Below are 17,283 nucleotides of genomic sequence, written 5' to 3' on the forward strand. Positions count from 1 at the left end.
GCACCGTAAAACTCAGTACCGTGTGACAGCTTGTGAGAAAAATAATTCTCAAGACTGCTTGGATTGGACTCGAACCCGCGTCTTCCTGTCTACTATTTTGCGAGGTTTGTAACTTCCAGATGGAGTTGAGGAATACGAACTGTGGACCTTCTCTGCTGAGTTCCAAGGTGTGAGTGTGTTTGATTATGTGTCGAGGCGGCATCATATCTGACTTTAATAAGCCGCATCCAAACTGCACGGCTATGGCTAGAGGTAACACAGTCTTCGCTAAGAGGCTGCAGCCGCTTCCATATAGCGAGCCGTAGCCAAGTAAATTGGGCTCGGCCTCATACCAGACTTGTGACACGGCTCTCACAAGTGATCACCGTGCTCTTGTTTAAGCTGTTTGACCAAGTCTTAGGATAAACAACTTCCCTAAGTTGATCTTTATTGCTTTTTGCTTTAATAGTCCCAATTTTTGATTGGCAACGCCATTGCTCACAATAGATCAATTTGCACTCGGAAGCCATGATTGAGTTGTGATTTGTTACGTTAACTCATTGACATGCATGAGAGGACTGCTCTTACGTGTCCCTGTTGAACAATAACAAACCCCTTCAAGATGGCAGCAGTGCAAACAAACTATTGTCTTTTGAGCGACGGGGTCAATTTTCGTGGAGCCTCCAAGCACAGAAATCTGTCACGTTGGGAATATACATTTGCTTTTGCTGTAATTTTTTAGAAATGGATGTATCTGGGGGTTAGTATTTTATATCAACTATTGTTTCATTGACTTGTTTAAAATTTTGCGTTCGTAGATGCTGGAAAAACCAAGAAAAACAATCATGTTCTTGTAGTCTGGTTCCCTGACCCCACTGAAGATGAAACGGAGCAATTTATAGACTTAGGGAAATTGTAAGGTCAGAGAATCAGTCTAGCAGGCTTGTACCCCACACATGTGTGTAATCAATTGCAAAGAAAATGTGGAATAAATAAACATGAGAAAATTAAGAGCAGTTTTTGAGAAAAAAAAACCCAAGTTTTCTCCAACGCTGGTCAGCCGACCAGCGTTGGAAAAATACAATTTTTCTTGAAATTGTCAGCACACAAGGAGCCACGATTTTACAGGATGCTTTTAGACTATCATTCCCTAACAATCCAGTAAGGTATTTCGAGATAATTTGATCATTTCATATTTTGATGTTTGCAAATGTTGTATCTTCCCTTTAAAGGGGGCTGTCGTGCTTGAAGTGATAGTGTGCCAAGATTGGTCTATACAAAGAAATTACCCACAAATGAGAATCTGAAATGGGTAAATTGTTACGCAGCAGATTGTCCCCCTATACATCGGAGTTAAATCATACTTAGTTTTGCTTCCTGGAGTCGAGCCAATTATAAAACTTGGGTTTACAACCTCCTTAGCGAAATGCTGTGTTCACGAGGGCGCTGCAGTGTGCGTCAACCAGTTACCATGGTTACACCCAGTTGACCTCTGAATGACGTCTGAATGATGTCACAACTTGGGCAGCGTGTTTACATTTGATTACTTTCCCCCTTCAGCATCCACGTTTAGATTGACAACTCTGTTGCATTGTTTATATTATACAATGAAAGGCCCTGCCAATAAAAGGTCCGTATACTGGTTACTCACTGTGCGGTATGTTTTGCTTAATTAGTGCCTGTCATTCCCTTATGATATTAACTTGTCATTTGTTGCTGTATTAAATATATGAGTTTAACCTAGATTTCTTTTACTCAATAAAAGTTCCTATACTGGTTAATCTCTGTGCGGTATGTTTTGCTTAATTAGTGCCTGTCATTCCCTTATGATATTAACTTGTCATTTTGTTGCGTGTAAATATATGAGTTTAACCTAGATTTTTTTTACTCAATAAAAGGTCCGTATACTGGTTAATCACTGTGCGGTATGTTTTGCTTAATTAGTGCCTGTCATTCCCTTATTTTATTAACTTGTCAATTTGTTGCTGTATAAAATATATGAGTTTAACCTAGATTTTTTTTACTCTACTGCTACAAATCACCCTGCCTCATACCAAATACCTCATACGTAAATCATCCTAGCACTGTATGGTTTTATGGATTCATCAAGAAGTACATGTAATTGCAATGTAATATATCAAATACAAGGTAACACAATTTTACACAATGAAATACAATGTAATACAATGTTATACAATGAAACACTAGGTAATACATGTTATACAATGAAACACTAGGTAATACAATGTTTATCAAGGTAATACAGTGTTGTACAAAAATTACAAGCTAATACAATGTTATACAATGAACTACAAGGTAATACATGTTATACAATGAAACACTAGGTAATACAGTGTTACACAATGAAATAAAGGTAATATAGTGTTATACAATGAAATACAAGCTACAATGAACTACAAGGTAATACAATGCTTTACAATGAAATATAATATACAATGAAATACAAGGAAGTACAATGTTATACAATGAAACACTAGGTAATACAGTGATACACAATGAAATAAAGGTAATATAGTGTTATACAAACGAAATACAAGCTGAGTACTACATTGTTATACAATGAACTACAAGGTAATACAATGCTATACAATGAAATACAAGGAAACACAATGTTATACAATGAAATACAAGGTGCAGTGTTATGCAATGAAATATTAAGGAAACACAGCAAATTTATACCATGAAGTGTAAGGTAATGCAATGTTATACGATAAAATACAAATTCATGCAATGTTATTCAATGACATGCAAGAAAATACATTTTCATACAATCAAATACAATGTAATATAATGTTATACAATGAAATATAAGATAATGCAATGTTATACGATGAAGTAAGTTAATGCAATGTTATATTTAATGAAATATAAGGAAATATCGTATACCATGAAATACAAAGTAATGCAATGAAATACAAGGTAATTCAATGTTATAAAATGAAATACAAGATAATGCAATGTTATACAATGAAACACAATGTTATACAGTGAAATACAAGGTAATACAATATGTTATACAATGAAATACTAGGTAATACAATGTTATAAAATAAAACACAACTTGTTTCATTGCTGTTTAATTTTTAAAATGTTTTTGTTCACCATTGAACGAGCCCCAGAGGGCCGAAGTTATACCACAATTTAATTTTGTAGCTGCAGCATAACCTTTTTTATTCATTCTTTTTTTTTTTTTTCAAACAGGCTCAGCGAGATGATGAGTTGTCGATAAGGGAACATGAGTACCTGGAAATCATTGAAGAATCAGAAGGAGATGGTTGGGTCAAGGTAGGTCAAAGGTCATGACCTCATGAACTGATTGTTTTGCCCCCCCCCCAAAAAAAACCCCACCAACAAACAAACAAACAAACAAACAAACAAACAAAGGGGGAAAATGAAACACCTGGCAGTGTATTGTAGTAGAAATAATTGTACAAGTAGTTTATCTTAATCCCTTATTAATGAATAATTTTTATTTTTAAATGTCCTGTATGATTGATTTTTTTCATTGACATACGTTTACAAACGGAAGAATCCAGTTACCATCTGACTCAAAAAATTGTAAAATATGTTTTCTATGTTTCTCAAAATGTATAGTAGTCACTAAAGTGAAAATTACACAGGTTAGTTGCTGTGGATTGAAATATCGAGCAATTTTGTTTCTTCAAATGAAAAAAGAATGCTTAAGCAAATGATTCCATGTACCTTTAAAATTGGTTCGTGCAATTCCAGCAATTTATGGAAGGAAGTGGAATGCCCTTAGCAGAGCCAATGAACTATGATGTCTAATTATTTATTCAAAGAAATGATCCAAAAACTCCTCATCTGTAATCTCCATGACCACTACTACATGTAGATTATGAATGTTTAAGATTTGAAAACTACTTTTTTTCAGGTTTATTCACGAAGCTCTTACAAGCTCTTTGGGGCGATTCTTCAGAAATTGAACCTAAATTGGTTTTTTTTTTTTTTGGGGGGGGGGGAGGGGACGTTTTTTACGTGATGTACAGCTGTAATACAAATGATTATATGTGTAATGGTACCATTAAGGAGACACGTTATCGTAATTTCTTCGCACGATGGCAGACATCGGTCATTAGGGAGACATTTTCATGTCTCCCTAATGTCACAGCCCCCCTTTAGAGGCCAAATATTACTGTCGCAATTTAATTATATTTGTTGCTCGTGGTCTAACTAGTAATCATACTGAAATTCGTGGGAAAAGGACAAGGGAATATTGGGTTAGAACACATTGAAGTTTGAAAAAATATGTGCACAAGTCTATGGGAATGTCTCCCAAATGTCCCATTTTCCCATAATTATTATTACACTAAAGTGTTGCTGGTAAGAAAAGATGCAAATTTCTTAAGAACTTTTATAAGTTGGTCTTTCCGTGCATAAATTAGCATACTTTTAATTACAAAATGTCACACATGATCGATCAAAATGTCACGCACGTGACCACAGAACAATTCCCATTTAGTAACAATTAAAGTAGAGGGTGTACATTGTTCATGCATTCTGTAAATCACAAAAGACTAGTCTTACTCTAGCCTTGACCAAGGCTATCAGCTTGTTCCCATATGAGCTTGTTCCCGCTACCGTACACCGCGCGCGCAGCGACACAATGTTGTACTATACCGTTAGCCCCAACGACCCTTGCGTGTGCTTTGTGTGCATGTACGTATACGCCCCACACACACTTCCGCAAACAGCCGTACAGTAAGTCGAGGCGGAAGATAGCCTTGACGCAACCGTGTATGCTGAATATGATAATTAGTACGCGCTATGGTAAATAGTCTTCTCTCATTGGATAACGGCTGACAAAAAAATGAATATTTATTGAATTGCATAATACGACCAAAGGTTTATAAACAGACGGCCTGTGGTAACAATAATGATTGTAAAACACCCCCTTAAAATCTTAAATAATAGTAGAATAATATTTATAAAGTTACACATAGTTTGGGTCGAAAATGAAATGAAAAGGATGAAAAAAATTAGACCTTCAAAAAAAGGCAAACGGTACAAAACCGCACACCGGCAAAAACGATGTCAAGGTGCACAGAGGCCTCGTTGGGGCCGTCCACTGCAGGCACCGGCCCGGCTGGCGCCATGCAGTGAGACACGCTGCGCTTTCACGTTCAGCGGCAAAAAAAGCGCTCACGCTATTGAGTATATCTACCGCTGACTTTTGGGGGGGGGGGTATTTCTTCTAAGCTGTCAAGGGGATATGGGAAAAAAATATCTCTCCTTCAGCAAACTTATTCTGTAAGACTGAGTTTAACTTGTATGAACAACTTATAAGTTATATGTCGTATGTACGACTAATATATCGACAGGGTACGACATATTTCGACAGGGTACAACTAATATCATCGACAGGGTACGACATATTTGTCGACAGGGTATGACATATCAAACATATGACATAATGTCGACAGGTGCCGGTACGACATATATGTCGTGCATAAGTTGAGTCGACAGGGTACGATAAATGTCGCATACGACAAAGTCGTATATAAGTGCGACTTCATATCTCGTGTGTACAAAATATGAATTGTAACTCGTATGTTCGACTTGTTTGTCGATTATGTCGTACATACAACATATCTTGTGAGAACGTACGACTTGTATCTCGTGCGATTTACATCTACGACTTACATGTCGTACGTATGTCGTAGGTACGACATATACGATTCATACGTACGCGTTAAAATACATGTGTCGTACGTATGAGATGTAGTTTGCACATGGTACGAATTCAGGGAGAGTTTTTTTCACCATGTACCTGACAGTTTCGTATATTTCCATCCCAAAGTCAATAGCTCGTTTCTTGCAGTTAATTCATACGGGTGCTTATAGATACGAGTTATCCTGCATTCGATTAAATGGGTATGATTTGACCTGGGTCCGAGTTGACCTGTTCCCTACATTCGCTGTCAGAATAGCACGGGCAGGTAGCGGCGTGATAATGTACGCTGTTGCACCGACAAAACGTCGGCGGACTGTTTTGAACTGTCCAATTCGCAATACATGGAAATAGTATCATTTTGAACAACTGTTCACTCATATAGCGGCATATTTCATTTGTTTGTAATAAAACTGGAGAAATGGTTTAAAATGGGATTGAAATACCTGGACATACCATGGTTTGAGTGAACATACATGTACGTAATGTATACAGTAATTTGCGGGTCATGAATATGTATGTCGCGGGTCAAAGTTTACGGGCTTTGATTGGATATCGTGTAATATATGCGCATCAGAAATTTTCAGCCAATTTCGGTCGAAACTATAAAGAAACACATAAGGAATTCGCCACGGTTGCGTCAAGGCTATCTTCCGCTTCGACTTATTGTACGGCTGTTTGCGGAAGTGTGTGTGGGGCGTACGTACATGCACACAAAGCACACGCAAGGGTCGTTGAGGCTAACGGTATAGTAATAGTGATTGTGTCGCGGCGCGCGCGGTGTGCGGTAGCGGGAACAAGCTCGTATGGGAACAAGCTGATAGCCTTGGTCAAGGCTAGTCTTACTCCAAAATAAGTATGGGTGTTTGTGTCCTTAGAACTTTGGAGAAAAGCGTGAATTTCAGATATGGGCCGGATAACATTTTTTCGTTTTATGTCACACACGTGACCGAAATTTGATGACCCCTCCTAATATTTCGACACAATTTAGGAAAGTAGAAACTGTACTCTGAGGTAGGAAGTAAAAAGTACTAACCCAATGAATCAGTGAAAGTAATATGCCAAGGATTCCTCAAAAGTGCCCTAGGCAGTAGTAAACCTGTAGAGAGAAGACAACGAGAAGAAATTACAGTTTTAGAGGTGGGAGAAAACCCAAGAAGAATATTCTGGGGAGAACCCACGGAATCAGGCAGGGACTGAAAGCCCAATCCACATATTGGCCCAGGGGGGATTCGACCCCGCATCACAGCGATGGAAGGCGAGGAAAGTACCACTACGCCAACCTGACTCCCCTAACAAGGGGTAAAACTTCAAAAAGCAGAAGAGCCCAATTATATGTCACACAGTGACCAAAGAATGGTCCTTTGACGGACATTCTATAACGCTGGAACTGCCCATTATTTTAATGACTCCAACAGGCAAGGAATGAGAGCGGTCAGTCCGGCTACATCCCGGAGGCCTACGTCCAGGTGGAGCGTCGTCACGTCACCCGGCAGCTCTCCAACAACTCCTCGGAGGGCAGCCCGGGCTGGTCCCAGCTCAGCAAGACGGGCCAGCCCTACATGTCCTCGGCCTCGCTGACCGACTACGAGGTCCAGGCTGCTATGGCCAATCAGGTGGGCGCCGCGACGGCCTCGGGACAGACCGTGGGTGAGTCTGAGTCTGAGCAAGCGCCATCCGGCAGCCACGGTGAGCGACCGATTATCATGATGTGTGATCATCTCATGGTGCACCAACGTTTCCACTCATGAATCCGGTTCACGTCATGCATTCGGTCACTTACATACATGTACATGAACTCCGGGAGTAAAATTTGCGAAGCAGCTTAAGCATGGAAGCTTGGCTGGTGCAGAAATATTAGTGTTGCGAAAATAGGTTACTCGTCAGATGTCATACTGTGCAAATTGCTTAAATTTCCTTGAAATTAGGCTCATCTACCAATTTGTGAAGTTACTAACACTGACCACTATATACTGACTTGATAGCACATACATGTACATGTCAGGGATGTGATTTCTCCGGTTTTATCCGGAAATCCGTTTTTTTGGGCCTCAAAAGTCCACCAACGTGAATCGTGTGAATCCGTTGAGAAAATAGGGGGGTAGAATGTGCTAATTAATTATTCATAATGAGTTTTGCTTGCCGAAATTTACTTACGGACATAAACTTCGTTGATCGATATGCATGCCGCACGCACATATTGAACACCCAATGTGAGAACGAAGTTGAAGACCATGCGGTTGCCATTAGTGCGATTATGTGATTTTTCGCTCGGGGCCGAGGTTGTGGTTATGTAGGTCTAGTTCCTGTGTCGGTACTTGAGATGCACGTGTTGCGCTGGTCAGGTGTGCAGACGTGTGCAGCATGGTACACTGGTACCCTTCGCGTGCTAACAGAATCAATGCTATGATGAAGGATCGGAACCAGTGACTACTGCAAGTACTCACGTAGGTTCGTTTTCCGTGCGGAATCAATCGGCCGAAGTTGGATCGTAAAAATAGTAAAACAACCATCGATGGAAAAAGAGGATTTCTGAAAATTAATTCACAGAACGTGATCTTCATTTTCTGTGTATGTATTTTCCATTGAAATTACGAGATTGCAAAATTCGAACCTGTGGAGAAACATCGTAGCGTGTTTCTGCAGTCCGGCAGAATTTTCGGCCACACGGGATAGACCGCGCCGGATAGTACCGCGCCGGGCCGGCCGTGTGTACGGCGCAATGTACGGCCGGCCAGACTGAATGTTTGCGGCGCTAGCGGCCATGATGTACGTTAAGCATAATTGTGGAATGACCCACCTCAAATATATTTTTAAGTAGGTGAGGCAAGTTTTAATCACTTTTGATAGCTAGTCTTGATAATTTTTGTGGCGCAAATGAGAATAATCCAGGCACAAAATACATGAAATATAAACGATTCCTTGCTTAGAAATGGTGAAATAATTTTTTCCAACAATACTACCGACGCTATTTTGAAAGGCATGTTATCGGAAGCAGAAGTGATTTAAGTTTACAATTTTGATTTTTTTTTTTTTTTAAATCACAAGATCTCCTCTGAAATGCTCTAAAATGCACCAGAAAGCTTCTAAAAATCAAAAATTTTCGGGGCCCTTAAGCGGGCCCCGAACCCACGCCGTGGCTTCGCAGGTTGTTGTATCACAACAAAAATTCCCCCACAGGTTTGAAAAAATCCTGGGGAGAACAGCATGGTTCTCAACTTTGAGTACAGAAAAACTTTATTAGAACAAGAGTACATTTTAACAAATAAGGGAAAATTCTTCATAAAATTAAAACAAATTCTGCTTCAGAATTTTAGAGGAAAGTGCCCAGTAATTGCCTCAGATTGCACCACAGAGCATCTAAAATCAATTTTTTTTTTTTCGGGGCCCTTAAAAATTCCGGGGCCCTTAAGCGGGCCCCGGACCCCACGCCGTAATGGCTTCGCGCTTCGCGCTCGCCGGGGTTTGCACTTCATGCATAAAATTTTCAGGTTTTTTTGTTACAGACCAATCACATCCCTGACATGTAGACAGTCACTAGTTGAAGTTAACTGAAGCCATGTTGGGAAGACTGATTCGGTCTTGCCGTTGTAGATCTGGTGGTCATTCACATTTGTAATGTTGTATTGGTGGCCGCATTTGGAAGACCAGGGGCGAACTCAAAAAACACCACAGTTAGTGTAGGGCGTAATGGGCATGCGCTATGCAGTCAGCATATAGAGATCGGTGGTTATTAAGCACAGAAAGTTGCCCTCGTTTCAAGCACAGAAATTGGTGCGATCACCATACCATTCACATTGTGTGCTTCATTCTCATGCTGGGCCATTGTCTTGGAGCTAGTAAGCACAGAATTTTTTTAAGCACAGAAATTTCTTGATCGCACGAAGCACTTCGTTCCCATCAAGTATTCCATTTCACACATCATGCATTTGGTCTGTCTCACCTGAGCACCCAATTTATTGTGGAATAGCAAGGCACAGAGTTTTGCTAAGCAAAGAACATATTTGCTCAGCAAAACAGGATACCAGCCAAAATGTTACACAATGTACTTCATGTGGCTTGTGACTGGTTCCCGGCTGATTCTTGCTAAGCCAAGAACTTTGCTAAGCACAGAACATATTTGCTTAGCAAAAACAGGTTACTAGCCAAAATGTCACACAATGTACATTGCTTGTGACTGGTTCCCAGCTGATTCTTGCTAAGCACATACATTTGCTAAGCACAGAACATATTTGCTTAGCAAAAATGGGTTACCAGCAAAAATGACATACTCTTGTGGATTGTCTGTAACTGGTTCTAGTCGGATTCTCGCTGATCACAGTAATTTGCTTACCGACATTTACTGACCAGCAGCTCCAATTTTATTGAAACTGGTAAGCACAGAAATAAGTGTAGAAATAAGCAACCACAGCATTGTCTGTAATTCCATTTCCATCACTCATTCACATTCACTTTGAAATTGAAGTGTTATCAATTTAATTTGACATAAAGCATTATTTTTTTTGGAAATCTTTTCGGCTCCTAATATTAATGTCAAAAATATTCCAACAACACAGATGGACTATGACAAATAAACGTGTAGCAACAATAATTTGATGTTACGTAGTGGTGTAGTGGTCATGATGCATTGGTTGGCGCTTGTGTCATGCATCACTTCTAATCCCGTTTCCTTACCATAAAAAAACCCAGTCTGTTTTGCGAGAGCCCTGTACGACTACCAGGGCTGCACCACCGATGAGCTGTCCTTCTCAGAAGGCTGCGTCATCAAGGTCCTGAAGCAGGACGACGAGGGGGACGGCTTCTGGGAGGGGGAGCTGAACGGCCGGGTGGGGGTCTTCCCGTCGCTCCTGGTGGAAGAGCTGGGATGCCCCTCGGTCAACGAGATTGTGACGCCCGAGGTAGGTTCAGTAAGTTTTCCCAACTTTCTCTTAATATTTTCCACCATTGAGATGTTTGTTTTGCCGTAGAGCTACATGTTAATTACTGGAGTGCTGACACCTCATTTTCTTGTGAAGAATACATTTTGAAAGCACCCTGAGTTCAAACATGTTTGTTGTATACTGTCTGGCCCATCACGGCAATATATTTTGTGCGTGTGTTGATGAATTGCTAGCAGAAAATTAGTGTCACTTTTAATGTGTGTCACATCCTACACAATAGAGTAATGCGCTCTTCATTCCGTGGTTTGATGTGACAGTGGCTAAGCTTTGTGACAGCTCACACGCTTGTCAAACTCCCATTGCTTCATGCTTAATTACAGATGTAGACATCGCAAACAAAGAAAGTCCACACTCATTGGAGGGGTCATAATTTTGAATCTGATCGTCTTATGATAACGTCACTTGTATTAGACCTTTGGGGAATGTTGTTAGCTACATTTTGATACTCTGCTTGCTACCACAGACTGTAAATTGTCCAAGATTGACAACGGTTTATGAAAATGATGCAGTTTGAAAAGTTGCAAAGTTGACTGCACAGTGCCCTAACAAAGTGTGGGTCATTGAATTTCACATGCTCCCATGCATACAAGCACTGTGCGATCGCTATTCCCTGCCGTTCATTTCGGGCAGTGTAACATTGGCAACTATTTCCATTCGCATACTCTTTAAATTTGTAACTTTTCTAACTGCATCATTTTTCATAAACCGTCATCAAAGTTTGACGATTTGCAGTCTTTGGTAGCAGACGGGCTATCAAAATGTGGCTAACAACATTCCCAAAAGGTCTATATAAATGACGTCATCATAAGACGATCAGATTCAAAATGATGACCCCTCCAATGAGTGTGGACTTTCTTTTTTGCGGTGTTTATGTAGAATGGTAACACTTTATAACAAATGAAACCTGTTTCTGCTAGTCTTCACACTAGGGGCTAATTCCGTGGGGCTGCGAGGCACAGGAACTTGCTAGATATGGAAATTATTTGTTTAGCAGACAGTGTTCCAGCCAAACTGTTCATGCGGTGTACATATTGGGTGTGACCAGCACTCAACTGATTTACGCTTAGCACACAAATTTGCAGAGCTTAACTGTTCTTTTTAGCTGGTCTATGGTATTGCACCCTCTATCCCCAAAACCTCAAAATTGTTGCATGACTGTCATTAAAACCAATTGATTAAGAATTTCGGGGCCCATTTTCATGGCACTGCTTAAAAGTTAGCTGAAACGTTGTGCTAACTACTAGTGTAGCAGCAAATTGTGCTAACCATAAGCACTATTTCATGGTGCGGATGTGCGCTTGCATGGAGATTTCTATTATGTCTTTGATTTAAGCAACTTTTTTTCTTCTGAGCTATTAGTTACCTTTTGCTGTGCTTATACTGCTTATGGTCTGGCCATGAAATAGAAAGCGGCTGTGTTAGCAGAAAATTGCGTGCTTAGCAGCGCCATGAAATTAAGCCCTGAAGTCAATGTGTGCATGCTCTTTTGAAGTCTTTTCTAAAGTGTTTCTCCTGTTAACCAACTTGAAACTGTAACTCTATCCTCTGTGCACTCTGTCTTTTCCCCCTTTCCAACAGCTTGTCCGTCACTTATGCAATGCCCCCAGCACCACCTGTCCCTGTTTCCACAATCTCACCCTCTCGACCCTCGAAATGACCCCCCAGAGCACCCCAAATTACGCCCGAGCCCACGCAAAGCCTGTCAAACGGAGCGTGGGTTCCCTACTCTTCCCCGGTAATGGCCCCACTATTACGCCCAAGCCGCACAGTTCTCGACCCGTCTACACCCCTGTGTTTTCCACCAAAAATCGCCCAGCTGACCCCGTTAAGCCAACTCTGGTGCCTTACTACCGGCACCAGCGGCGACACTTCCAGAATCCTTGTTTTGGGCACACCCCCCGCTGTTCCCCTCGCCCGCCCAAACAAAAAAAACACGTCCCCCAGTTTACCCTGAAGGAGCCCATCCACTGTGATAGTCGCACCAAGGACCCAATATACACGGTTACAAAACATTCTGGCATGATCTTTTCTCTTGCACTCTTTTTTTTTTCTAGTTCTTTGAGGTCGGATATGAAATATGCATTATATAGTATGTCCCAAAAATAGTGCCCATCTGACTATTTTTGAAAACCATGAAGTCAATTTTGAAAATGTTTGGTTGTGCAGATATTCCTAAGCCTTGGCCTCAACCCCTATGAGTTTCATTTAATTTCAGTCACGCATCACTGCACAATTGGCAATCGTTCACAACAACAGTTTCGGACACTGTGGCCAAGTTCCCTTGCCTTTAATGAATTTCAGTGCTGTGTTATGTAAGCTGTGTAAAATCCTGCATGTTTTGAACTAAGGGCTGCAGTTGGGATTGGAATCATTTGCCTAGCTATCAGTATCAGTCATGTTGCTAAAAAAGAAAATGAAAAATAACAGACAAAAACTTGACTGATGTACCAATTTTGAAACACTTTAATCAAAGACCCCAAATTAGTTGACTACATTTACAATGCATATTTCATATTTCGGTTGAGTGTATACTTTGGTATTTGGATGCATGGTTTCTGCCCTTAAAATTATGCATATGATGCGAGGAGGTCAATCAATTGAAATGGAATTTCTTTTGTGACTCCACTCACACTGCCATGGTCTTGAAAGGATTAATTCTAATTTTTGTTACGACATTGATGGTGTATGGGATCAATTCACCTTCCTAATCTGCATGTTTATGTGACAATAATTATGAAGACACATTGCACTTTATTGTTTGTCATATTGCTTGGGCCTTCAGCAAATTGAAATTGAAATGTTGAAAATTACTGTACTGTATATATATAGTAGCAAATCAGTAACAATGAGAAATGTTGGCATGAACATTACAGTGCATTGTTTGAATTCTTTGGTATTGAGTAAAACAAAGATTTGACCTCAAAATTGCGCCAGTACTAGCAGTGTACATTACTACATATTGTTGCGTTCCCGCAAATTGCGTAGTTTACTTCTTTCCTAACCAATCCATTCCACTCCGTGCACAGTGTAATGCTTGCAGCGATCCTGTGTGCCCTCACACAGCGCGAAGCTTTACCACGAAGTCTTAGACACACGTACAAGTGTGCAGCACATTGTACAGTACGCTATTGTATAGCGCGCAATGCATGTAGCACTCACAGCTACTGAACATGTACCGCCATGGGACATGTACTTAGGACTTAGCCATTTTCCCTCCACCTTTCCCCGGAGTCGATGCGAATTCCCCTCACACACCTTACCTCGCATCTGACCCACATTGACCCGAAGCATTTAGCGAATGTGGCTCGCTAAAACCTACCCGTGTATTCACCCCTCAGTGACCCCGTACACCCCAGCGAGTGTGTCCCGCTAACCCACTGGCCGAGACCTACGGTAGCCAGAGGTCAGGTTACGTCCTTCATCTCATAGTTTTACTCCATAGCATTAGTGTGTAGATTCTTACCTAGTCTAGAGACTAAGTCTTGTACACAAACCTATGTACCGAGAAGTTATTCCCTTTCCCTTTTCCTTGAGGATCAGTTCCCCGTAACGCACCCACGAGTGATCCTACTTCGCCCGCTAACCACTGCTCTCGGACTTTCTTCCACTAGAATGTCTAAGTCAGCGTGTACAAATCTCCCATAGAGAACTTTCCCCATGCCTTTGTACACGTATGCATTATTCATAACCACCAGAATCCAATGCTCCCATTGGCTAAGACGCGCCCCCAAAAGTCTATATAAAGCGCGCAGAAATGGCAGTTCTGGTCATTGTTGTACTGGGCTCTTCCCCAGTAGATTCCTGAGCTGAGCTCTGACCTACACAGAGCTCCCGCATACCATGCATTAGATGGATGATCTGGGCTCTGACCCCGACAGAGTTCCTGACATGTACACATGTACGCCTTAACTTTACATTGTATATAGTGCGCCCTCTATTGACCTGAGATGTAAATAATCCCGAATAAAGTACTAGTGTGTGTGTGTAAGATATTTGTATCTGACTCTTTATTTGATAATGTCTCTCAACCCAGAGAGACGTTACACTGGTGGCAAGCGCTGGGATACGAACTTACACACACCATCGCACACTACCATGACTTTTAATTAAGTCACTTCATGTACCCCTCCACTGAACGGATCTCCCAGCTTTAGACTCTGACTTTCTGCTTGTCAATATCAGCAGCCAACATGCCTGCCAAGCGAAAATCTCGCAGGTTACAGTCGTTGTATGATGATGATGACACCAACCTGTATTCAAGTCTACAGGAAGAGAGTGCAGAACTTCAAGAACTTAAAAAACAGTTCGAACTTTTCAAGCTTCGTTCAGTGGAGGCGGAGAAAGAGCTGAAACAACTGCGAGCAACTGCTGCATTACACAGCCCATCAACGGCTGAGCAGACAGATGCCAATGTTTCAGCGAAATCGCCCAAGGACTCACAGCCAGTGATGTCTGCTCCCAGTACTGCCCCTTCCACCGTTCCACAAGCTGACGCCCCTAAACCAACTGCAGCAGAGCAAGCAGAGCCCCGTCCTCTCCGAACCCAGCCGAGTCATAAGCTGGATGTTCCTCTCCCTCGCCAAGGAGAATTTGACGGCACGAAGTCATGGGAAGGCTTCGTCCGACCTCTGATGGGTCTCGCCGAGGCTTGCGGCTGGTCCGAGGAAGAAAAGCGCTTCCGACTTGTCAGCAGTCTACGTGGAAAGGCGGCCGAGTACGTGTACCAGCAACTGGATCCCGAAGCAATCAAGTCGTCCGACACCCTGGTGAAGGAGCTTGGTAAACGATTTGGCGAACGACAATTGCCAAATTACTACATCGCTCAGCTAGAAGCGAGGAGACATCAGCCGAAGGAGAAGCTGGCGGAGTTTGTAGCCGACATTCGCCGCCTCGTCTTCCGTGGCTACCCTACGGCAGATCCAGTTACCAGAGAGAGCATCGCCCTTCGCCATTTTCTGAAGGGCCTCCCCGACCAACAGATGGCAGTTTCCGTTGGCATGACGAATCCCCAGTCCCTCGAGGAGGCAACAACGGCGGTGGAAAACTTCCTGAGCCTCCGTGACACCACAAGCTCGGGAAAATCACATCGTGTGAACACCGTACAGGCAGCATCTGAGGCTGATCCCGGGTTCGTCAACCAACAGCAGTTTAAACAGTTCCAAGACAACCTCGACCGACGGTTAAACGGAATTGTCAAACTGATCAAAGATAAGCCCGCCTACAAGCAGAAATCCGCCAAGCCTGCTGAAGCCAAGAAGCAGCAGATGGATGTTACTTGTTTCAAATGTGGCAAGCCCGGCCACTTTGCAAACAAGTGCCCCGACACAGCGGCCAAGGAGGTCGTCGTCATACAGACGGAAAACTAACGCGGACCGTGCCGTCCGGCCTGGCACCGGTCCGTCCCAATGAACAGAACACTATCCGAATGGGTAGACAGCAATTTCAAGGCATGTCTGCATTTTTGCGAGTGCAGATATGCGACCAAGACAGCGAACTTTTAGTCGACACCGGAGCGGCGGTGACCATCATTTCTTCAGCACTTTTCAGCCAGATCCCTGCTGAAAAACGCCCTGAACTCAAACCCCCGTGCAAAAGCACAAAACTAGAAACTGCAAACAAGGAACTCATTGACATTGAAGGTGTTGCCACAATCGACATGATGATTGGTGAACAGCACTTCCAATGGGATGCATTTGTCGCCCCCATCAGCGATGAAGGAATCCTTGGCTATGACTTTCTATACCACTATGATTGCATATTGGAGGCACGTAACGGCATACGAATTGCCGGTAACTGGGTTCAGTGGACAGTCCAAGGAGCCCCTCCCCGTGTAGTTAAGATCGCACTGAAGCAGAACACTACAATTCCAGCATGCAGCGAGTGGGTAGCAGAGGGCATAGCTGATCATCACAAACTGAGTTCCATGTATGCAGTCGTTGAACCTGCCAACCTTCGTCACAATGTTGTGGTTGGCAGTTCACTCATTGATCCCCGCCGAGAAGACATCGGCATACCTGTCCGACTTGTGAACACTTCACCCGAGAACATTGAACTTCAGGCAGGTACAACGCTTGGATATCTGCATGAAGTTGATGCGGTTGAACTCATAGCCGAGCAGGAAAACTGTGAAACCGATCACCTCTATCGAGTAATGCGAGTGTGCAGAGAGCATGCCCGCCCAACGTCATACGCAGTCAACCCAGTCAGTCCCGCCGTCCCCGACACCCCAAATCCTTCTGACAAGTGGTCAGAAAACCTACAGAAACTGTACGAGAGGAGTTGTGAAAACCTGTCCCCACACCAGCAGAAAGCATTGTGTGAACTTTTGGCCAGCCACGAGAACACTTTCGCCAAATCCGCGGAGGATTTGGGAAAAACGTCAATAGTGCAGCACACTATTGACACCGGCGACGCACGCCCCATACGCCAGCCTCCCCGCCGTCCCCCCAAGGCATTTCAGGGCGAGGAGGAGAAAGTTCTCGAGAGCCAACTTAAGGCGGGTGTGATCCGCGAGTCAACATCCCCCTGGGCATCACCAATGGTTTTTGTCCGGAAAAAGGACGGCACAACTCGTCCGTGTGTCGACTATCGTAAGCTGAACGATGTTACGCGCCGTGACGCGTATCCCCTACCCCGTGTTGATGACTGCCTAGA

General features: G+C 42.7%; 1 protein-coding gene across 5 annotated transcripts in view; it reads left to right on the plus strand.

Annotated features, from left to right (window-relative positions):
• The window catches only part of LOC119733780 (F-BAR and double SH3 domains protein 2-like), a 105,216-nt gene that overhangs the window by 73,459 nt on the left and 14,474 nt on the right, over window positions 1-17,283 (plus strand). For 2 of the 5 annotated variants that reach the window (XM_038207142.1, XM_038207144.1), the window contains exons 14-16: window positions 3,202-3,285; window positions 7,108-7,378; window positions 10,379-10,596. In XM_038207142.1, coding sequence (XP_038063070.1) covers window positions 3,202-3,285; window positions 7,108-7,378; window positions 10,379-10,596 — 573 coding nt within the window. The remainder of the gene's footprint in view (window positions 1-3,201; window positions 3,286-7,107; window positions 7,379-10,378; window positions 10,597-17,283) is intronic. The other 3 variants (XM_038207143.1, XM_038207145.1, XM_038207146.1) reach the window with 2 other exon arrangements.

Source organism: Patiria miniata, unplaced genomic scaffold, assembly GCF_015706575.1.
Source record: "Patiria miniata isolate m_02_andy unplaced genomic scaffold, ASM1570657v1 HiC_scaffold_26, whole genome shotgun sequence".
Lineage (NCBI taxonomy): Eukaryota > Metazoa > Echinodermata > Asteroidea > Valvatida > Asterinidae > Patiria > Patiria miniata.